The 24,818-nt window shown below is 35.2% G+C and overlaps 1 protein-coding gene across 3 annotated transcripts in view; it reads left to right on the top strand.

The window, feature by feature from the left end:
• Slco1a2 (solute carrier organic anion transporter family, member 1A2) overlaps positions 1–19,193 on the top strand; it is an 88,704-nt gene extending 69,511 nt beyond the window's left edge. For all 3 annotated transcript variants that reach the window (XM_005379051.2, XM_005379053.2, XM_005379052.1), the window contains exons 12-15: positions 2,498–2,670; positions 10,165–10,229; positions 10,755–10,872; positions 17,942–19,193. In XM_005379051.2, the coding sequence (XP_005379108.1) occupies positions 2,498–2,670; positions 10,165–10,229; positions 10,755–10,872; positions 17,942–18,161 (576 nt within the window). In that variant the 3' untranslated portion in view covers positions 18,162–19,193. The remainder of the gene's footprint in view (positions 1–2,497; positions 2,671–10,164; positions 10,230–10,754; positions 10,873–17,941) is intronic.
• Positions 19,194–24,818: the final 5,625 nt, after the last annotated feature.

Genomic DNA, 24,818 nt, shown 5'->3' on the forward strand with positions numbered 1-24,818 from the left:
TATTACCTATATCTGAGCACTGGTGTGTAATTCCCAAGCAGTTTAAACTTTTATCCTCAAAGGATGTAAAATAAATACTCTAAGCAGGAACAATTTTTGTCTTTAACATAAAATTGGCAGTTTTGATCTCAATTATCCAACTAATTGCTGTATATTTTTTCTGTGAATATGTATCTATGTACTGTTCTTCACATCGTAGTAGTTTTTTAACAAGACAGAGTTACACATGCACACATTGAAGGTTAGGGGAGTTCATTGCCTCCAGAATGTCACAATACCTATACAGCTGTTTGTTGTTCAAAGAGAAGTATAAATCTGGTTGAGAGTCAAAGTAGATTCAGTTTGATTTTTAATAAATCCTACATAAAGTAATTTACATATCTTGCATAAAGTAATTTTAAAAGGATAGATTTTACTCTGGTTTTTGAATAAACTATACTTTTAGTGAGAAGGACTTTTTTGATATTTTAACTAATTAAATTTATTAGTACATTTAAGAGATACACAATGATCAAATTCATCAGAGGGAATCTGTAGCTGCACATGATATAAGTTAATTCTTCTTTTTCCCCCCATTCCGCTATCTTCCATTCAACTCCCTTTCCCCACCTTACTTACAAACTTTGTTTTTATTTTTCCCTATTTTCTAGTTCTTTTTCTTTTCTCTTCCTTCCTTTTTTCCTCCCCACTCCCTAGTGCTCCTTCCCATTTGAACATTTTCTCCCTATTTCACAATGCCTGTTATACATTTTTGTCCTTATTTACACTTTTGATCTCTCACACCAGATAACAAAGCAGTATTTACACATGTGTCCGATTTATTTCACTTGAGTATAGTCTCAATCTATATCCATTTACCTAGAAACATCTCAAGTTTATCTTTCTTTATGTCTGAGAAGTTCACCATTATATATAAAAAAATCTTCTTTATCCATTTATCTGCTGGTGGAGATTTGGGCTGTTTCCAAGTTTTAGCTATCACAAACTATGCCATTATAAACATGGGTGCTCAGATGTCATTGTGAGATGGTACTTCTCTTATCAGGAAGATACCAAGAAGGTGTAGTGAGGTCAAATGGAACCTCTAGTTTTACTTTTTTGAGGAACTCATTTTCACAGTGGTTGCACAAAGCTACACTCCCAAGAACAGTGGAAAAGAGTTCCTTTTTCCACATAGCCCTGCAAGCATTTGTTTTTGGTTGATTTTTGATAATACCCACTCTTTCTGGAGTGAGATGCAATCTCAGTGTCGTTTTAATTCATATCTCTCAAATGACCAGTGATGCTGAACATTTTTTTCATATATTTAATTACCGCTTCTACTTCTTCTTCTGAGCAGTGACTTTTTCATTTCAGGTGCCCATTTTTGGATTGGGTCTTTAAATTTGGGGAATCTGATTTTTTTGAGTTCTTAATATATTCTAGATATAGTTTCTTTGTCTGAGGAATAGCTGACAAAAAATATTTTCCCACTCTTTGGATTGGTCCCTAAGCTTGTTGTCACTAGAGGTTCCAGTTAACTGCTATGGCTCATAAAACAAAACAAAACAAAACAAAACAAAACATAACAAATAAATAACAAAATAAACAAAAACACCTGGCAGCCCACTGGGAGGGAGCAGCTTCCTTGTCACTTGCTCCTGGGTATGCCTGTGAAATTTGCTACCAGGCTGCAATGTCCTATTTGGAGAACGACAAAAGAGGCAAGGGAACTTATATCCCAAATTTATCTTGTGTGGCTTGGGTTTGTCATGATATTGCGGTCCATCAGTTTTTTAAGAACATCCCAGAATGGCGGTTCCTGCTCTGTGTGGAGGAGGTGTTCCCACAGGCATCCCTGTGGGCTGCATTACTGTTCTATAAAGTCTTGTGGCTATGTTTTGTTTGATGTACATGTCTCTAATGTCAGATTGATATGGGCATGATGATATACATCCCTTCCTTTCTTCCAATTACCTGTGTTTTTAGATTATTTTCTCTGAGTAACTACAACTGGCCTCTTCTTCCGTTCTCTAAGTAACTGCAACTGGCTTCTTCTTCTGCACTTTGAGACAGATGATTTTTCACAGTGTTGTTGCAAAGAATTACTTTTTTTCATTAAAAGTCATGTGTTTAGGATAACTAGGCTAGTGCAGACTTATTTTATATATATTTAGAAAAAAATACCAGGCTTTTGGAATTACTATCCTATTCTTTGTTTTATGGTATAATACTGAGATATACCACAAAAGAGATGAGATTAAAAGGAAGAAACAGTCTTTATCTTTGTGTGTGTGTGTGTGTGTGTGTGTGTGTGTGTGTGTGTGTGTGTATGCAGGGAGGTATTGGGCTCAAACCCAGGGCCTCACACATGCTAAGAAAATACTCTATCACCAAGCTACACCCCAGCCCCAGCAACCTCTATCTTGATCCAATTGGTTATATGGAAACTACTTTGATTTTGTGTTCAAAGTTTTCTTCCTCCATTTAAATAGAATAATTTATTATTTTTTAATAGGTGTTCAAAAACTGTAGCTGCATTCAGACATCAGGAAATGCATCAGCAGTGCTCGGGCTGTGCTACAAAGGCTATGACTGTTCCATGATGCTCCAGTACTTCTTAATCTTGTCAACCATTAGCAGTTTCATTTATTCTTTAGCTGCCATTCCTGGGTACATGGTTCTTCTGAGGTAAAAGAATCATTTTCTTTATGTAAATGTCTTTCTCGTCACTTAGTAATGTAACTTTTTCCAAAAAAGTCCAAACAAACTGTTGAGTTCAAACTATACTTTCCAAAAGAAGCAGCTGTAGATACTTTAACTGGTTATTAACACACATTGAACTGACAGACAAATCAGTGTGTCCTCTCAGATGTATTTGTCCAAGTTGAACTAAAATGCTCTGTGTCTGAATACACCCCAAAACCTCATGTAGTCATGTGGGACAGGCTTTTCAGAGGCAGCTCAATCCAGAATCTGTGCTTGGTTCATTGTCTAGTGCTGGGAGTGGGGGTGTGAGTGCTACACCTGCCCTAGGGTGGGTAGTCTTCTTATAGTACAAGGGAGGGAAAGAGGCTCAGCTTGCTTCTCTCTGTTGCTCTTGTTGCTTTTTCTGTCTTTTGCCCCCAAGAACTTTTGCCACTCTATCATACCACCCTACCTTGGAGCCAGCTAATGATGGACTGAAACTTCTACAGCCTGTGAACTAACGAAACCTTTCTATCTTTAACTTTGTCAGCGTATTTTGTCCCATCAGTAAGAGAAAAGAAACCAAGACAATGATTCCTTTTATAATTTTTAGTTTATAACTATAAACAAACTAGTCAGAACTCTTTTACAGGTCATCAATAAAAAAGATCTCTTGTGTTAAGAGTAAGGAAGAAAAGAAACCCTCTTATGCCTGTGAAAGCAAAGAATGTTTTTAAGATGGTACCTAGAGGATGACAATTTATCTTACTGCAACCACCAGTGATATAGGTTTTTATAGGCACATATAACTGTTCCCTCTAAAGGCACAGACTGTGGAAAGTAATTTTGACTATTTTATTGTTAGGCTCTACTTATTTTTTTGTACCAATACTTGACAATTTAAAGTAATTGAGTGGAGCATGGTGGCACACACTTGTAATCCTAGCACTCAGGAAGCTGAGGCAGGAGGATTGTTGCGAGTTAGAGGCCAGCCTGGGCTACAAAGTGAGTTCAAGACCAGCCTGAACTGCATAGCAAGACTCTGTCTCAAAAAGACAAAAAAAAATAAAAAATAGAAATAAAAGTAAAGTAATTGAAGGGCTTAAATTTCATCCTGAGGGCACAGAAGACAAGGGAAGGGAACTTCAGGCTCGGTGTTGGTAGATGCGCCAGAGACATCTGGTTTTTTAGTGGCCACATCTACACCTCAAATTCAAGTCAAGATTGTTTTCTAAATAGAGAGCAAGTCTGAACATAAGGCATCTCTGATCATTTTCCCTCTCTCTTACAGTATGACTTATTGTTAAATAGTACCATAATTACCAGTTTCTTCTGTACTTTATTTTGTTCTAGGGGATATCCAGGCAATTTATAGGTGGAGAGAAATATTAGACAGCCCTTTCTCAGAGTATGAGGGTCAAACAACTTTCAGTGCTTAAAAATACACTCTAAAGGAATAAGGGAATTGACCACGGAGATTTTTATCTAAAAACAACAAGGAAGAAAGAAGGAATCCCTTTTAATCTCTCTTGGTTTTTATATGGCCCCAGGGGATCCCCTGAGGTTTACAAGATGCAGAGTAGGTGGTTGCTATCTGGAGAGTGACCAGAGCTATGTCAGGCTGCACTAGCCCCTGTTACTGAGATGAACCTACTTCCTCTGAAAACTCACATTTTTTAACTCCACAGTACTATATGTTTCCAAAAGCACAAGCTACAACTGATTTTTGCTATAGCAGCTATATTTAAGAAAGAAGGCATTGCCAGTGAAAATTACACTAAATTAAGAGACTTGAGTGATTTTGTTTTTTTCTTTCTGGTCCTGCCAGCCCCAGTAGAAAACCCCTACCCAGGGCTGAGTCACCCAGAGCTCTCATGTGTACCTTTTTGGATGAGCATGAGTCTTTATTTTCTTCCAGCCTAGGGATGGGGGTTATGTATTTTATAAGGAAATGACTATAGATGTTTTAGGGGGTTTAGGGGTTCAAGTTTTAGGGGTTTAGGAGCTTCTAATTAAAAAGGAAAAAAAAATTTTAGAATTGCAGAGAGAAGCACATTGTTTTTTTTTTGTTTGTTTTTGCACATTGTTTTTTTTTTGTTTTTTGTTTTTTGTTTTGGTTTTTCTCCAGTACTGGGAACCGAACTCACGACCTTGCACTTGCCAGGCAGGCGCTTTGCCGCTGAGCTAAATCCCCAGCCCCGAGAAGCACATTGTCATTTACTGACAATGATAACAACCATCCATAATAGTGGTAAACTGCCAAAATCTTCTCCCCTAACCTTGGACATACCTGTGAGAATGAGCTGTAAAGCAATTAGAAATTCAAACAGCCATTTTAAACAACTGTCTAAAAGAAAAAAAGAAAACACAAACCATCCCATAACTGCCACACAAATCAAGACAGGAATTGAGCAACCAGTGCAGAATAGAAATCTGAGATCCTGCCTCAAAAATAAATATATCCTATCAAAGAAGCCCAAATATGAAGACATCACAATATTTTCTACTCTCAACTTTTAGTATGGCTCAAGCAACCAACAAAAGGCATAAGCAACCAACAGACAATAAAAAACAATTTCTGATTACCTAAACAAATCACAGTCAAGCATCCAGTTAAAACATTTATAGGTGTCATGAAACAAAATCAAATTTTTGCCTTTTTCCAATTATCTTGGTGGAACCTCCAAAATGACATAGAAGAAATATAACTCCCAACCTGCGAGATGTTAGCTGTGTCAGGTTTGTGTCTCCTGAAATTGCAGAATGTATTTTAAAGGACAAAGAAAGTTAAGTGTAGTAGAGGTTCATTAAGAGATAGCTCTTGAAAGTCAGGAGGGGTCCCAGAAGTCGGTTGCCACAAGTCCTTTTATCAGGGGCAATTTATATAGCAATGTCACAATGTGCATGTAATGTGGTGTAACAGAAAATGTGCCCTCCAGCCAGTATACTTCCATTTCTTAGTTGCCCAGGTAATAATAGTTCCTGTTTCAGTTCTGGTTGATTCTGGTCTCTTAGAAATGGCTGGTCACTGTAATGCATAGCTGATCACTATGATGCACATTGTATAAACCAATCCCCAATTGACAAGCCAGTCTGCCTCTGTACTCCCTGCTTGCTTAGGCCAGATAAGCTCTAGGCCACCAGAGATCAGGGCCTGATATTCTGGGAATGATCCTCATCAGTGCCCATCAACATAAATGAATCTGCCTTCAAATCCTGGGTGTCATTTCAATGTTTCTGCTTGCCATTGCAGTGGGTCAAACTATAATCAACCTACAGGATTAAAAGTATAGCCACTTAGCTAATACTGATCTAATAGGGGAGCAAGTCATATAGTAAATGTTCATGGAAAGAGCAAAGGGATCTTGGGGAAGGGATGAGTCTGGAGGTTCTGGTCACCCAGTTGGGTAAGTGATGTCTATCTGGACTTTACAAGACCAGATGATACCAATCACAATAAAATCTCAAGTTACAGTTTATCTCCCAGGAATGCACATAGGCCTGGTCACTGTATCTTTACCTCAAGGACCGGCTTTATGGGATGTGCCTCTAGCTACAGTTTTGGTGTTTTTGTTTGTTGTACTGACTCATTTGAGGGTCTGTCCCATTTGACTGCCTCTTAATTTTTATCTAACTTCAGAAAATTGTTAAAATGGCCCTTAGAACTCAGGGAAATAATTTATTCATTGTATAGGTTTTTTATAGGGGTATCATAAAAGATGCAAATGGAAGCCAGAGCAAGGTTTGTAAGATTTCAGAGTGTTGGAGCTTCTGTCCCCATAGAATTGAGGTATGCCACCCTTCTGTCATGTAGGTGTGGTCACCAACCTGAAAGTTCATCTATCACAATTCCTTATAAAAGAACTTTTATGGAATTTAGTCACCTACATCCCCTATCCCACGTACCAGAGGTCAGGGATTGGAACTGAAACTTCCAACTTCGATCATTTGGTCTTCCTTAGGACCAGAGCCAAGAACTAGGGAGCTCATTTTACGTGATCTCAGTGTAAACTCAAGTAGGATCAAAAGGGAAACCTTAAAGGAAAAAAAGACATTCTCATAACTCAGGAAATTCCAAGGCTGTTCCAAGAATTCCCAAGAGCTCTGTTCCAGGAACTATGCACAAAGACCAAATACATTCATTATACCTTAAGCACATACTCGCACTCTTCAGTTACAAAGATATGTTACTAATATATGTTATTAATATATATATTAGATAGTAATAGATATATTATATACATATATCTAGTAATAATAACAGATAATATATATTATAATAATAGATAATATATATTATATTATAGTAATATGATATGTAATATATAGTAATATAATATAGTAATACAGTAATATAGATAGTAATAGATAATACATATATTAGATAGTAATAGATATATTACTAATATATATTACTAAAATGTTACTAATATATATATGTTACTAGTATATATATGTTACTTGTATATAAAGACATATATATAGTAGTTAAATGTGTATGTTACTAATATATATATACAGACCTATATGTATTAGTTAAATGTTTATAGATTAAAAATAAATTGTGATTGTGAATGGAACCAATTTATAGCATGTGTATATATCTACATTATTTTCTTTTCCATTTATAATTATATAAAATTATAAATATAAAACTAAATTAAAATTAAAGATGTAATTTATACAACTAAATTCTGCCATATTTTGTATATGTATATGTGTGTTGTATGTGTAGTACTATTTTCTCTTACTTTTTTAGATGGTGTGCTGTTGAGTTCTTAAAAATTTACTTTTTACCTGACACAGTTTTTAATTTCATGTAATGATTTGTTAATGTTAAGATTTCTGTGTAGATTTTCCATCTTTCTGTGTCTTTACTTATGAATTTTGCATATCTTAGACTTTTAAATGTTTCTTAGAGAATCAACCAGGAACTGCAAACACATTAAACTGTCATGGTGATATCAGATCTTTAAGTTTAGGGAAATAAAGTGATAGGTTTTTGATGTTGAAACTTATTTACATATCTGAAAAAATATATAAATAATATATTGTTGTACACAGTTTCTCTGAATATTATTTTACTTAAAATGTTGGCACATATATTTATGAGTAATAGATTTAACATTTTCTATTTTTCTTTTTTGGATTTTTGTCAATATTCGTTTCATTGATTTCTGGCTTTATAACTTTGCTCCCTTTCAAATTTGCTCTACTGTTCTTTAGTTACATATTTGAGTTTAATATTTGCTTTTTGGTTTGTTGTTGTTGTTGTTGTTGTTGGTTTTTTTTGGTACTGGGAATCAAACTCACAACCTCGCACTTGCCAGACAGGCGCTGTGCCACTGAGCTAAATCCCCAGCCCCTTGAGTTTAATATTTGAGTCATTTGTTTATTTTGATCATTATTCATTCATTACTATCATAATTTATTATTACTATCTTTTGATAGTTTCTTTAAGAAATTTGTTTTGTTTCTTTTTAAATTGCAATTCTAGGTTTTTTGTGATTTATGCCCGTTCTGTTTCTTTCCCTTTACTTTCATTTTCCCTGAATAAACAATTTTCCAGATTTGATTTCCTAGCCTGAAACTGTTGAATTTAACCATTGATATTTATTGTAACTACTGAGATGAGGCTTTCTTTGTACTTTTTTGCTTTTTACTCTAGGGACTGAATTTTTTTCTGCTAGCAATGTCTTCCGTGCATGATGCTGGTAATGCAACCCAAAGCCTCATGCATGCTAAGCTTGGGCTGTACCCCTGAACTTTAAAAGTTGTACTTTTCAGATGATTAACATGCTTGATAAGCAAAACACAAATATAGTTAACCTCAATTTGCAAAGTTTTTGTTACTAAAATCTACTCCCCAATAAGTACTTCATGCTTTCAGTTTTGTTTGTTTCTCTACTCTCTTCCTTCATGCTCACCAAGAACACTTTACACAGTTCAACTTGTGGATTTTTTATACCCACACCTATTCCTTTTCTCTATTATAAAATCTCTCACACCATGAGGCTGGAGTGGTACACAGTTTAACTTGTGGTTTTTTTATACCCACACCTATACCTTTTCTCTAATGTTATAAAATTTCTCACACCATGACGCTGGAGTGGTGCACAGCTATAACTGTTTGACCTTTCCTTATTTTTTTTGGACTGAGAAATGAATTTAGAGATTTTGCACTGAGCTACAACCTCAGCCCTTTTTTTAAATTTTAAGATGGTTTTGCTAAATTGCCTGGGCTGAGCTTGAAATTGGAAGTCTTGTGCCTTAGCTTTTGAAAGTGTAGGGGTTATAGGGATAGGTCATTAGGCCCATTTGCTTGCCAATTTTAAACAACTGTAAAAAATTTCTTTCAGAATCCCATATTCTAGCAATTGAAGATTTTAGTCAATGCCTAGTAATGACAAATCTTGGAGAACAGTTTAAACTAGAGTTTATAAACTATCAGGATTTCATACTTCTGTGGGATGGAAAAATACTATGTTAAGGAAAGAATAGAAAGAAAAATTCTTCAGTAAAAATTAAATGCCCTATTGTCTGTATTGAGAGGAAATTGGGTGAGCAAGAGGATGAAGCTGGTTCTGTTGGATTTTTTCTTCTGAGGAAATTTATTGATATTGTCTAAGTAACTTCTCTGTGAGGCATCCTCTGATCAACTATGTCTCATTTTATGAGCATGTTCAACTACTCTATCCAGTAAAATATCTGTACCCCAAAAAACAATAAAATGTAGTTTCTCCTAAAAATGTATGGCAGTCTTTTGTGAGGAAATCTGCTTGTATTTTCTCAGTTTTCAATTAATCAAGGAAGAAACGATAGGACAGAGATGGTCTGCAAGTGAATTTTTCAAACAGGCAGCCATGCTGGTGCAACAGTGTGTGGGAAGACATCAAAAATACATTTGGAGACTTACCAGTTTTATTTCTCCATAGATGAATTTCAGGAAACAATGGAAACATGAGAGAAGTTTTGGAGAGAATAGAGGAATCTCTGTGCAACTCTTAAAAATTATACCAAATCATTTAAAATAGGTTTGCTTTGTGATTTTTAAAAATAATGTTCTTTTGAAGATTTTTATTATTGCTTTCCTTTTACTCACAATTACCTATGTAAATGATAAAATTTCTTATGTTTCATTAATACAAATAATTTGACTATATGTAAGAGTGCATTATCTTGTGTTAGGCCAAAGTTTTAACCATTAGAATCAAGAACGGTCAATAGGCTGATACTGAGATAGAAATGGATTCATATGAAGTACTTTCTTGTTTGCTAACTTCTGGTGGAAAGTGAAGGTGCAAAAATGTTCATATAAAGTGCCAATGGCAGAAATGTAACTTCCATCTAGGCTTCAAACTAGATAATCATGCCCTAAAAAACAAGGCCTGAGCACGAACATATGTGGTCTAATATTCAGAGCTTATTATAGAGTAGAAGAAGTGCTTTTAAGAAATTGTAGTCATTTTAAATTTTTTATTTGTAAATTTATTTTAGGTGCATCAAGTCTGAAGAGAAGTCTCTTGGTGTGGGATTGCATACATTTTGCACAAGAATATTTGGTATGAGTAGTTATTTTTCCCAATGTCATATCAGAGCAGTATTAAATACTTAAAAGACGAAACAATTCTCTCAGAAAAGAACCCACCAGAAAACCCTTCTACCTCTAAACAGTGCTTTACAATTAGTATGAGAATAAAGTATAAGCACATGGAGAATGTATCCTTTTCATCTGAAATGGTCCTATCTGAACTGAATTATACTTTTTATCTGCTAGCAGACTTTAAAATGAATGAGCAGGGGATGATTTATCTAAAGAAAATATACACATGATGATTCAAAAACATTTCAGAAAATGTATAAAACTCAGGATCATTAATTATTTTATGCTATCAATAATATTGTCTCTTAGTCAACATAATATCCTTTATAATCTAGAAAACTTACATAAAAATCGAATAATTTCTAGAAATGAAACAAAGCACTCACTTTGTATTTTGTTATGCAAATGGGGAAAATGAAAATATTTTCAAATAATAAGTCTTCTTTCTTACCTTGATGCCTTCTTCTTACTGTCTCAATTGTAGCTGGCATTCCAGCACCTATATATTTTGGAGCTTTAGTGGATGCTACCTGTTTACACTGGGGAACTTTGAAATGTGGTAAGCCAGGGGCGTGCAGAATATACAATACAGACAACTTCAGGTAAAGAGTTTTCTCAGAACTTCTTTTTAATAATGGACTTGCATTAAATAGCATCACTTATATCTAAGTGACAATCTTTGGCTTTATTTTCAGAATGTGTATTGATGTTATAACTTCATTCCTTATTTATGTACTTCATTTTTATTTTGCTATTTTTACCTAAAGTGATAAATATAAGTATGAATGGCTCTTTTACCTAAGTTTTCAAAATTTAAGAGGGAGAAAGAAGGCTGAGTAGACACACTGTTTACTCACCTGATTCTCCACAAGGAGAAAAAAAACAACAGGTGTACACTTGTGCATTGAGGGGAGCCCAGGAAATCAACAAAGAAGCATGGAACGATGGGAATTCCAGAGAAGTGGAGCAATGGCATATGTAGTAGGAGAAACAAAATCCCCAGCACCTGCAGAAGCATCTTCACATCTAGGGGACAGACAGTCTCCCTTCTGCAGGGCTAAGTGTGACAGAAAGAACAGTAGCAAATTCTGTCGACATGGATGATGGAAACGCTAGCTACTAGTTTTACAACCCTCAGAGATATGCAGACAGATTGGCACAGTAGCCTGACTTTAGAAAAGGGTTTCATGTCATATCCCAAAAAACTCCTGGACACGTTATGTAATAAGGAGCCATCTCAAGAAGGGCTCATTGACTGACTTTGGTTTCTCCGGGGGGTTAAAACCCCTACAGATTCCATTTCCTACACTCCGTCAGAAATCCCACTGCCCTAGCTCAGTGAGTAGCTGTCTCCTAAGCCAATCTTGTCTCAATACAGCGACTCTGACATAAACCCACTGAGAGTATTGCACTATGGGAAGGGGTGGCGACATACAGAGAAGAGCGAAGGGTGTTGCCTTCAAAAGCTGGAAGACTGGAGAGCTTGCTGTGTTGCGTGGCTTTCCAAACGACAAACATCTGCAACTTAAACAAAGAGAGGCTCCTTTTGGTTCAGTGTCAGCCCATGGCCCCAAGACAGGAGCAGCATGGGAGGAAGGCACAGTGGTACGAAGCTGCTTAGTGCATGGCAGGCGGGAGCAGAAAACAGGGGAAGAACAATAGAGAGAAAGGGGACAGGGGACAGATAGAGTCTCCAGTGCCACGTCCCCGTGACTCACTTTTATCAGCCAGGTTCACCTCCTAAAAGTGCACTGCGCTGTAAACTCCACAATGGGTTAACTTGCTGATGAGCCTCGGGCAGCCTCTCTCCTACCGCTGGCTCTCAGGCTGGCTCCACTTACTGCTTACACGTTCTACTTCAAAAGGTTTTTCAGGTTCCTAGGATCTCTCACTTCCGGGTTTCCTCTGCAACTTGCATTTTCACCTTCAGAGCTTCAGATATCGCCCTGTCTGAGGCTACAATGACACCACTTCTTGGTACCGATTTTCTGTGTTAGCTTTCCCTGTCGGCACAAAACACTGAAGAAATTAATTTACAAGGAGGAAAGATTTATGTTGGCTCATACCTTCCCACCCATGGTCAATTGGCTTGCTTGTTTTTGAAACCTACCTTCAGGCAGAAAATCATGGTAACAAGTGCCCGGTAGAGTAAATCTGATCACTTTGTGGAAGCCAGGAAGGAGAGGGCGATGGATATGCTTAACTGGGTCAACTGGATTGTCTTGAGAGTTGCCCGGGAATGGTTGCAGCACCCTTCTGGGTACTCTGGATGGGTCATGAAGGTTTGACCTTGAATACCATATCTGGTTCTCGCCCCTTCTTTTTTTAGGGGGCAACTATCCCCCTTCTGTCCTTCTTGGACATCATAAACTAAGCACTTTTGCTCCATTGTGCCCTTTTGCTATGATGTTTCTGCCTTGTAGCCATCTGACCATGGACTGAATCTCCTTAAAGCATGAACTAAACTAAGCCTTTTCTCCTTTAAATTGTGGATATTGAATATGGTGTTTAATAATGAGGAATCTGGTGGAAGATAGGGGATATTGATGGGGCAGGGGAGAGAGAAAAGAGAGAAAGGTGCTGGGGTCCGACTACGCACTCCAAGAGTGTGCCTCAGCGCCCTCACTTCCACTAAACACCACCTCTAAAGGCTCCTTGTCTTCCCAGCAATACCATTATCTGTGGACTAAGATTTCAACACATGACCTTTGTGGGACATTTAAATTCTAAATTATAACAGAGGACAACAGGAAGTGAAAGGATAGAAAATGATATTTAAAGAAGGTGAAATCTGAAACATGTAGCAGTAGCCACATTAAAAGAGAAAATAGGCTTTATGAATAAAATAAGTAAGTCACTATATAATGATTAAAGGAACAATTTGTCAAGATACAGCAACTACAAATATATACATGTATATGTGTTTGTAATATAGATATAGTATATGTAATATGTATATATATATATATATATATATATATATATATAAAAACATAATGTTGAGGCATTCAATTTTATAAAGCAAAGACTACTAGTCCTAAAATGAGAGATAAGCTCCAATACCATACACATAGATTTCAGTGTCCTACCTCACCCATGGATAGATCACCTATATGAAAAAAAATCAAGAAACATCTTAGTTAAACTGCACTACAGGTCAAATGGATTCAACAGATATAACATTTCATCAGATAGATGCAGAATGCATATTCTTCTCATCAGCACATCTAACTTTCTTTAGAACAAATCACCATACATTAAACCACAAAATAATTATAAAAAGTTTTAAAAATGAAATCATACTCTGTATCTTTTGGACATCCAAATGAAATAGAACCAGATTTCAACAACAAAACCTTTAAAAATGGAAAAATAAATGGGGTCTAAATAATGCTTTTGAATAGTGAGTCCTTCACAAAGTTAGAAAGGAAATTAAGTTTTCTAGTCTCAAAATGGAAAAACAACATACCAAAACCCATGGGAAGCAGTGAAAACACTACTAGGGAGGAAGTTTATAACATAAAAGAAGAAAGATTTCAAATAAACAAACTAATGATGCATCTCAAGTTTTTCTACAACACAAAACACAGAAATAATAGAAGTAAAGAAACAGAAATGCTGAGAAAGTGGTTCAGTGATAGAACGCTGGCCTACATGTGTGAAGGCCTGCATTCAAGTTCTAGTACTGAAAAAAAAAAAAGATCAAAGCAAAAATAAATGGATGGAGACTTAAAAAAATAGAAAGTTAAGTAAAACAAATTATTGGTTCTTCAAAAAGATAAAAATATTGACACATCTTTAGCTAGACCAAAAGAGAGAGAAAGAGGGAGAAAGAGAGGAGAGAGGATATATTTTTGTATTTGTTTTTATGTCTACCTATCCAACTATAACAGGGGGAACACAAATAATAAAAAAAAAAATTTTAAAGGAGATTTACAATTGATACTACACAAATACAAAGTATCATTAGGGATTATTTTCACAAACCATATGCTAAAATAATTGAAAAATCTAAACAAATGGAAAAATGTGTGAACACATGATCTGGCCAAACTGAAGTGTGAGGGTATAAAAATTCTGAATAAATTAATAACAAACACTGAGTTGGAAAAAGTGATAGCATCCCAAAAAGAAAAGTGTAAGACCAGATGGCCCTTCTTCTATATATTACAAAACTCTTAAAGAACTGATACAAAATCTTCACAAATAATTACATAAAACAGAAAGGGAGAGAATCTTTCCAAGCTCATCCTATGAGGCCAACATTATCATGGTACCAAAATATTACATAGACACAACATTAAAAGAAAAGAAATGCATAACACACACACAAACACACAAATCCTGGACCTAATATTTTCATGTCCAGCCTGCAGTTTGCAGGACTCCTGCCCTTTTAAAAAACTTTTAATAACAAATATGAAAATAAAAAATACTTTTTGTGCGTTATAAATTATATAAGTATAAACTATACTTGCATTGTATACATACATTAACTATATTTTATATATTTATATGTGGCCCCAAATTTCATCTCTCAGTGTGGCTATGACCAGTTTCCTTAATCCAGTACTTCTGATGGGCACAGATATAAAATTTCTCAGCAAAATACTAACAAGTCAAATTCAAAATTATGTCATAAAGATTACACATGGTAATCAAATTAATTTAATTCCATCAGTGTGAGCGTAGTTCAACATATGCAAATCAGTCATCATTAAAAATTCACATAAGTATATAGAATATTTGAATTATCAAATTATATGAGTAATTTAATAGATGTAGATATTTACTAACCAAACCGAACATATATTCTTCTGAAGCCTATATTAAACATTTATAAAAACTGACTAGGTCCTACGCCACAAAGAAAACTTTTGAAAAACCAAACTTTTGACAACATATAAATTCAGTTTTCTATTCAAATGCCATGGGATTAGAATTGGAATGAAAACAATGTCAAAACCCTAAATGTTCAGAAAGAGAAAGGACACAGTTTTAAATTAATTATGCATAAAAGAATAAATTATATTGAGACTAATTGAATAGCTAGAACTCTATGTCAATAAAAGCATTAAATAGAAAATTTGAAGCTAATCAAGGAGTTTTTAGATATATTCAAGTACATACATTTTTAAAGGACTAAATGAACTCAGGATTTAGACAAAGTACAACAAAAAGAGATAAAACAGAACAGTCTCATAAATAATTCTCTATATAAATAATATAAATATAACTTTATAATAATGTAAATATAATATACAATAACAACATAATATAATATAAACCTCACATAAATAATTCTTTGATTACATACTAATGTGTTTCCTATCCCAAGTAGGAATAATAGATACAATGGTTTTAAAATCCCAAAGGGACATAGCTAGGTTCAAAGACAATGTAGCTATCATTCTGGACATCTGGTCCCAAACTAAAATTAAACAGGAACATGAAAGAGTAAACAGAACTGAATTCAAAGGCTGACTGAGGAGACCTGTAAGTCTAGAAATGGACATAGAATTCTGGGATATCCGCTTCCAAAGAGATAATAAACTACTTCCAGTGAGTCACGACAAGGTGCAGATTTCATGTTGCAATTAAAATGATAAGGTAAAAAACTTTGTACTGGCTTAGGAAATGTGCTTCAATGCTTCATGTCCACCTAGAACTTCAGAATATTAACTTATTTGGAAACATAGTCCTAATAAATGGAATTAGTTAAAATGAGGACATAATGGGCTATAGTGAGGCTTATATCCAGTCACTGGTGTGCTTCTCTCTGTACTCTTGAAAACTGTAGATGCAGAAAGATGATAATAAGGAAGAATTAATACATAAGCTATTCTTCCTATCAACAGTCAACAAATAAAAATCTATGTTTTGGGAAAGATGAGACCATAATAATAACAATAATCTGGATAAGCAAGTAAACACAGCAGGCAGAAATAAACACTGTTAAGAATAATAAAAGGATACCAGATACTTGCAGGTTTCAGAAATAAAAATTTGGAAATATATTAGAGAATTTCCTAGGCCAGAATAAATGAGCAAATTTAACAATAAATATACAGAAAACATGATTATTTTTGTAGCTTTATAGAAGTATAAATCATCTTATTGTGAAAGGGAAAGAAAATATTCAAAAGGAAAGAACAACTGGGATGGAGGACAGGAGAAAAGAAAGAAGGAAAAAAATATACAACCCCAGGTACTCAGGAGGCTGGGGCAAAAAATTCATGAACTAACGTCCAGTGTGGGCAATTTAGAAAGTATTTGTTTCAAGATTTAGAAAGAGCTGGAAAAATGGCTCAGTGGTAGAACAATTGCCTAGTATTGCAAGGTTTGGATTCAATCCTTAGTACCACAAAGAAAAAATAAATTATATTCTTATTCTCTATTTACATAATATGCATAGTGAGAGTTTTCCTAACTTGTAGATAGAAGCTACCTCTGGACAGTGAGATTTTCATTTTATTTTCTCTTTCCTATAATTTGAACTATACCTAACTTATTGTTTTTGTGTTGCCGGGGATTGAACTCAGGACCTTTCATGTGCTAGACAAACACTCGGAGCTACCCTCCCAGCTCTAATTTTTATTTATAAGATATGTACAATAGAGCTAAGATAATTGCACTGCTAATTTCTATTAGTTCATTGAAAGGAGCAGTTAGTGTTTATATTGTTTGGTCAATTTTACATGCCTATATCTGGTAATCTGAGCAACTACTTTGAAGATAACAAAATAATAACCATTGTTAATTTCTTATCACCTTGTTTTGAAATTCTTTACAATTTTTATTTTTTTGTCTTTTATTCTGTTTAAAATAAAATAAAATGATCTTTAAAAAATACCTACCACCCAAAGGTACAAGTCCACAAAATTTAAGGCAAATTTTATCCAATGTGCAACAAACTGATGATTCCAGCATTATATGAATTATTCTAAGGAAAGGAAAAAAGAGAAGAATTCCCAATTCCTTTTATAAAGCTAGTACAATCCTAATGTTAACTCTGGATAAGTTCAATACAAAAACCAAATTTACAAGCTAATCTCATAAGTATAGATGCAAAATTTCTCAGTGAAAATTAGCAGATTGAATCTACTAATTCATAACAGTGGCTAATGAGGTTTATTTATTGATGCAAGATTGGTCTCACATCATAAAAATCTATTGGTTTAACAGTTTATAAATATAAAGTTGGAAAAATCTTGCCTGTCTCTCTGTGTAGAATAATGATGTGATATTTTGTACATTCATGATTAAAACTTTGAGCAAACTCAGAACAGAAAAATTTCCTTTAAAAAATACCCCCCAAATATATACCATAATTAGTGTTGATTCTTTGGACTTTTTTATTAAATAGTGGGTACAAACATGGCTGTCCTTGTCAGCATTATGCTTAAAATGGAAGTTCTACTCAATGCAAGAATACTAACAAATGATTACAAGTAAAGAAAATAAATTTGGACTTTCTAGTAGACAATGAAAAACACAGTTTAACAAATATTGAATTTAATCCAGCAAAGTTACTTATAAAAGATTGACAGGCAAAATAATAGCTGCCATTGTTCTTAAGGTAATAAAGTATATATAAAATAAACAAAATTCGTTTGTACTGACCGCATTATTTGTGTAAGACTTAATATGTTTGAATACTGTTTTAAATAGGCACATCTACCTTGGACTGCCTGCAGGACTAAGAGGATTAAGCTTTCTTCCAGCCTTCTTGACCCTAATTCTTTTGAGGAAACGGCATCTACCTGGTGAAAATGACTCTGCTGGAACTGAGCTTGCAGACACAAAAGTTACAGAAAAGGAAACTGAGTGCAAAGATGGACACCAAAATTCCAAGGCCTTGAATGATGAAGAATTGAAAACAAAACTATAATGCCCTGTTCTAGCAGCTTTCCCAGAGCTGGAGAAAGCACTGTACAATTTAATTACTTTAAAATCATTAGAGGCACTGCAGATAATTTTTCTTGCCTTTAGGAACCTCAAAAATATTTTTATTAAGATAAAAATATTCACTGATAATATTTCTGAGATGTCACAGTGTCACTTGATATTCCTAGGAGAGCCATAACAAGTCCTTACATAGGACTTCACAGTTGACTTTATTTTTATTTTAAAAATAGCAATATCTCTTTTTACTCATAAAAGAAAGCCTATGCTTTCCACATCATTTTTTCTGAAAAATCCACTTAATCTTATTGAATTTTGACACTAGAATTATGCAAACTGAAAGGTCATTCTGTTTATGAACACTGAAATATTCAATTTAAATGTATTACTTTCATTTGAACAAGGCCTACATTTTCTTAGTCTACTTAGGAGTTATTCCTGCATTCTTATTTATTCTAGACATGACTCTGAAAATAGATTATTCATTAATATTTTATCTTTTGTTTTAAATTCTTCCCTTTATTACTTATTTAATATATTTCCTGATTTTCTTCAGAGTACTGACAAATGTAACCAGGTTATTAAAATACTGTATCAAAGATGGTTGGATTTTTTTTTTTTTAGCAATTTGATATTTTTTGTTTTGTTTTGTTTTGTTTTGTTTTGTTTTGGTTGGTACTGGGAATCAAACTCACGACCTTGCACTAGCCAGGCAGGCACTATGCCTCTGAGCCATATCCCCAATCCTCTCGTTCTTTTCTTAAGGACAAATACCTGAATCAAAGGATTAAAGGACACTATGATGATGTCTTTAAAGACCATTCATAGTGTTAGATATCATTAAAGGAGTCCTTTTCCACAATCAGACAGCTCTTTAGACCAGTGTACATGCTATCCATTGTGTCTCAAAACACAAACACCAACTTCCAAAAATCATCCTGGAGAATAAAATTTTTAGAAGTATTTTCTGTTATGAAACTGAGGCTAATAAAACTCGATATACATGTCAAAAACTAAATTTACTTGTTTCATCATTTTGTATCTCATGGATACAAAGAAAGAAAAGATTTTAAAGCTGCAAGAAGACTGACAGGTCATACAGAAGGGCTGTGGTTCAAAACAAAAGAATGTAAGATATGTTTCTGTTTGTCTGCTCTTGTTCTTCCCTCTGAAAGGAAAGTCAGTATGTCAATATCCCTTACAGTGAAGAGAATGAATGAAGGAAGGGTAGCAGGAGTGGCAGTTAGTAAACTATGGATTTGTAGTGCACTATACAGGGAGAGTATCCACAGGGACAGTACTGAGTTCTCTGGGAAGGTATAATTCCCAAAGCACTTAGAAGGAGCTTGGAATGTAGAAGGGAGAGTTTGAGTTGCAAGTTCAGGGAGTACGAGCTGGTCACTGGACAGTGTGCTGGACAGCTTTCAATTATGTAACAAACCCCTGAGGTAAATGTTCCTAAAAAGTGGAACAATTTATTTTGAATTACAACTTTTGGAGGCTTTAGTTCATAACTATTTGATCTTTGGGGTTTGGGCCTGTGGCAAGGCAGCATATCAAGGCAGGAGCACAGGAAAGGAAATCTCTGCACTTCATTACAGCTGTGAAGCAGGCACAGGAAGAAAGAGAGAGAGAAAAAGAGAGGGAGAGAGATAGGGACAGAAAGAGATAGCGAGAGACAGAGAGACAGAGAGCAGGAGAGACAAGAACAGGCCAATATCACAATATTCCCTCAAAAGGCACAACCCACGGACATCACTTCCTCCTACTAGGTCTCACCTCTCAAACAAGCTGAGGATCACACATTTAGCATGTGGGCATTTGAGAGCCATTTGAGATCCAAACTATAGTGGACAGAAGCAAACTACTTAAAACTACGTGTTTCCCACAAACATTTTTCAGGCCAATAGGATTTCCCAAATGATTAAGTATGTTCTATTTTTTTAAAAAAAACAACTGAGATTAGAAAGACAGGTCGGAACCGATTTAGGCATTTAAATGCATACCTAAATTTCAGGCTTATGAAATGTGAAACTTCTTGGCTGGATGTATTAAAAATAAAAAAAATCAAAGCAAGGAGGGGAAGCACTGAAACATGAAAGGGGATCTGAGCTCACTGGGAAAGCGCTGTCATCGGTATGAGTACAGCAATGAATTATACTATTACACTCCCATGACATGCAATATGTGGCTTCTTTGAGGGGAGGCAGTAGGGTGGGGAGAGGAGTCTGGAGTCTGAAATGAGGAGCAAGGTCTCCCCCTACACCCAGAGGTTCACGAGAACAAATGAACAGCCCCTGTATGAGATAGTTTCAGGGGAAGCAGATGTGGCTTAATGTGCAATGATAATGAAAATGCTCATTCGTAAGTTTGAGGATATTTGAGATTTTGATGATGACAGTCTGTAAATTGCAGTGGACACAGTGCCTGAATGTGGAAAAACTTCAGCAACTGGACTGTGGAAGAAAAACTAAACAAGAAGGAAATGGAAATTAGATGTATAATTATTAGCAGGGGAGAGAAGTATGGCCATTTTGACTACATTGGTTCTGCTTCTCAGGAACGGTGATATCTTTTAATTTTCTGATGCCCTCTTTGATCTCCTCTTCAGAGCAGTGTAGTTTTGATTGTAGAGCCCTTTTCCTTCACTGATTACATTGCTTTGTAAATATTTAGTTTTTACTTGTGCTGTTGTGAATATTGTTTTCCCCAGTGAGCTCATTATTGGTATATGAGAATGCTATTGATTTTTATGTTGATTTTGTGTCCTCCTACATTGCTGAAATAGTGTATTGATTCTAGGAGTCTTTGGTGGAATATTTGGGTCTTCAATGTAGAGGATTATGTCAACTGCAAAGAATGATAATTTGAGTGATTCCCTTTCTATAAATATACTTTCTATTTCTTTTTCATGGGTGATTGCTTTAATATTTTTAGTACTAAGTTAAACAGGAGTGTGATAGCAGACATCCTCAACTTGATCTTCATTTTAGGGGAAAAGTTTTCAGATTTTTCTGAGTTAATATGAGGTTGGCAGTAGGTCAGTCATAAATGGATTTTATCAGATCGAGATAAAATTCTATACCTATTTTCTTCATTGTTTTTATCATTAATGGATATTAGATTTTGTCAAAGGACTTTTCTGCATCAATTGAGATCATTGTGTGATATTTGTCCTTGCTTCTGCTTATATGATGCATTGCATTTATGACTTGCATATATTGAAACACACTTGCATATCAAAGAGGAAGCCAACTTGGTCATAATATGTGGTCTTTTAATGATTTATTGCATTCTATTTGCCCAGTATCTTATTGAGATTTCAGTATCTATTTTCATTAAAGACTTGGGCCAACGTTAAATTCTCTTTTTGTGGTTGGATCTTTGTCTGGTTTTGGACTTAAGATAATGCTAGCTTCCAGGAATTACTCTGAGAGAACTCCTTCCCTTTCAATTTTATTAAAGAGTTTGAAGAGTATTGGTGTTAGATGTTCCCTGAAGTTCTTGTAGAATTCAGCAGTAGACCTGTCCAGATATGGGCTTTTCTTAGCTGGTAGGTATTTTATTACTGCTTCAATTTTATTGCTTGTTCCTGGACTATTCAGAAACTTTATACATTCTTGGTTCAGTTTGGGTAATTCATATGTATCTATCTTGGAATCTATTCATTTCTTCTGAATTTTCCAATTTATTGGCATATAGGCTTGTGCGTTATTTATTTTTCTCAAGTTACTGAAACAAAATACCCAACACCCAAAGTTAAATGGATAAAGATTTATTCAGCTCACAATTTGTGAAGGTTTCAGTTCATAATTGTCTGGCTCCAAGGTAGGGTGGTTCGGCAGGTGGATTTCAGAGAGCACAGTTCATGGTGCCCACAAGGTAACAAAAGCAATGGGGGATGGAGGGGTCAAACAAGACTCTTTCTGTCCCTTATATTGTGTGCAGTCTATCTGCCCTACAGTGGTTATAGCATTCACATCCCTAATCCTAGCCAGAACTATGGCAAATCAATCAGTGGACTGATTTACTAATCACACACCCTTAATCCCAGCATCACACATTCTAAATTCAACCACCTATGAAAAAACCCTATTAGCACTTGAGGCTTTGAGGGACATCTAGGCACAAACCATAACACTTCACAAAGTAGTATAGTCAAAATGGCAGTACTTCCAATAGTGCTATGCAGATTTAGTAAGATCTCAATCAAAATAATAACAATATTCTTCACAGAACTAGAGAAAAAAAACCCCAAAATTTATATGGAGCCACAAGAGACCCAAAACAGCAAAAACAATGCTGGCTAAATCGGAGCAAAGAAAATGGTATTGCAATCCTGGATTTAAAGTTATAATGCAATGCTATAGTGATAAAAACAGCATAGTACCAACACAGAATCGGACATGAGGGTTAGTGGAACAGAATAGAGGATGCGGAAACAATCCCAAGGACGTTAAAGTATTTGCTCTTTGGCAAAGGGGCCAAAAACGTACACTAGAGGAAAGACAGCCCCTTTAACAGTGCTGGGAAAACATCCACATGTAGAAGATTGAATCAAGACCCATATCTCTCATCATGTACTAAACTAAAATCAGAGTAAATCAAAGATCTAAATGTTAAAACAGATAATCTACTGGAAGATAAAATAGATAAAACTTGAGAAGTTATAGACATAGGCAAGGACTTTCTGAACAGAACCCCAGTTATACAATAAATACAGTGCCAAGAACAAATGAGATAATATCAAATTAAAAACTTTCCTCATAGAAAAAAAAGAGTGAAAAAGCAACCCAGAAAAGGGAAAACTTTGCCAGCTATTCCTCAGACAGAGGACTAACTCTAGAATATATAAAAACATAGAACTTCTAAAATGTAAGATCCAATAAAAAAGATGGGCTTTTGAAATGAATGGACACTTCTCAGAAGAAGAAGAACTACAAATGGTCAAAAAATACATGAAGAAATGTTCGACTGCACATGGGCATTAGGGAAGTACAAATTAAAACGGTATTGGGATTCCACCTTATCCAAGAGAGTCACTATCATCAAGAAATTGTATAATAATAAATGCTAATGAGACTGTAGGGGAAAAAGAACCCTCTTACACTGTTGGTGGGAATGTAAAATAATACAACTATGGAAATTAATATGTAGATCCCTCAAAAAACTAATGTAGATATTGCATTTGACCCCACTATTTCCCTTCTAGATATCATCTCAAGAGCTAAAGACATCATATTATAGTGATATGTATATATCCATATTTGTAGAAGCACATAAATTAAATCTTGGTAGCAGCCTATATGTCCATTAATATATGAATGGATAATGCAAATATTATTTTTACACACAATAAATTCCTACTTTGCCATAAATAAAGATAAACTTGAGTCATGTATAGGATATTGGATACACCTTGAGATTTTAATATTAAGGGAAATAAATCAGACACATGAATTTAAATATCACATGATGTCTTCCCTACTTTCCTCTCATTACTGAGACAAAATATCTGATGCCAAGAATTAAGAAAGGTAAGCTTTATTTAGCTCAGTTTGTGAAGGTTTCAGTCCATACTTGGCTGACTTCAAGGTACAGTGACATGGCTGAGGGCGACAGTTCATGGTGGCAGAAAACAGCAAAGGCAACAAGAGCAAAAAGGGAGGAGCAGCAGCAGCGAGCAAGCTTCTTTCCCGCCATTATATTGTATGAAACCTGCGTACCCCAGAGCAGGTGTAGCACTCAGATCCTTAATCTCAGCATTAGACCATGGATCAATCACAAACTCTAGAAACCCTCCCCATGACTGCATGAGGCTTTGGGGGGACATCCAGACACAAATTATAACACATGGTTTCTGTTATCTGAGAAACACAAAATATAAATAAAGAGCAAAAACCGAGACAGATAGTGAGAAGTAGGGAGACATCTTTCTCAAATGATAAGGGGATCATGAGAGGAGGAAGAAAGAGGGGAGTGAAAGGGGATGAAAAAAGGATTAAGATATGTTATGTGCACGTACAAACTCCACACTATGTACTGCAAACATGTAATAATAAAAGTAAAAAAATAAAAATTCAACGCATGGATTTATTAAATGTCTATCAGGAACAATAAAGGAAGTTAAACAGAGAGAACAAAGTAAAGGTATTGCAAAAGCATATTCTATCTGTATGTTGGGAAAATAGTGTTCAATTTTGAAAAGGTAACATTTAACAATATCTATTTGAATGTATAAAAGTAAAATGATTTGGTACCCTGACATGTAGTAAACTCATGTTTACTAAAAAAGGAAAGGAAAATAGAGAAGGGGAATGAGAACTCGAATTCTAGGTACCTGACAAGAGTAGGAACAAAGAACACAGTATTAGTTCTGAGAAACTCAAGGCAGATAGTGTAGGTGAGACTGCAAGTGTCAAAATTAGGAGAGACATTACCTTGGGTCCTTTGTGATCTCTTGTTTTGGGGCAAAGTGAAGAAGCAGAAACTTACATGAGCACCAAGGTCTCTTCCTAAGGCCTATGGAGAGGTTCTGATATGGTCAAAGGAAGCTGAATCCTACTCTGGGCATGGTTCACCCACTTCAACTCCCTCCTAGGAGCATTGTAGGGTCTCTTAAGCCCTCATAAAGGAGGTAGCA

Source organism: Chinchilla lanigera, unplaced genomic scaffold (assembly GCF_000276665.1).
Source record: "Chinchilla lanigera isolate Chin_1 unplaced genomic scaffold, ChiLan1.0 scaffold00012, whole genome shotgun sequence".
Taxonomy (NCBI): Eukaryota; Metazoa; Chordata; class Mammalia; order Rodentia; family Chinchillidae; genus Chinchilla; species Chinchilla lanigera.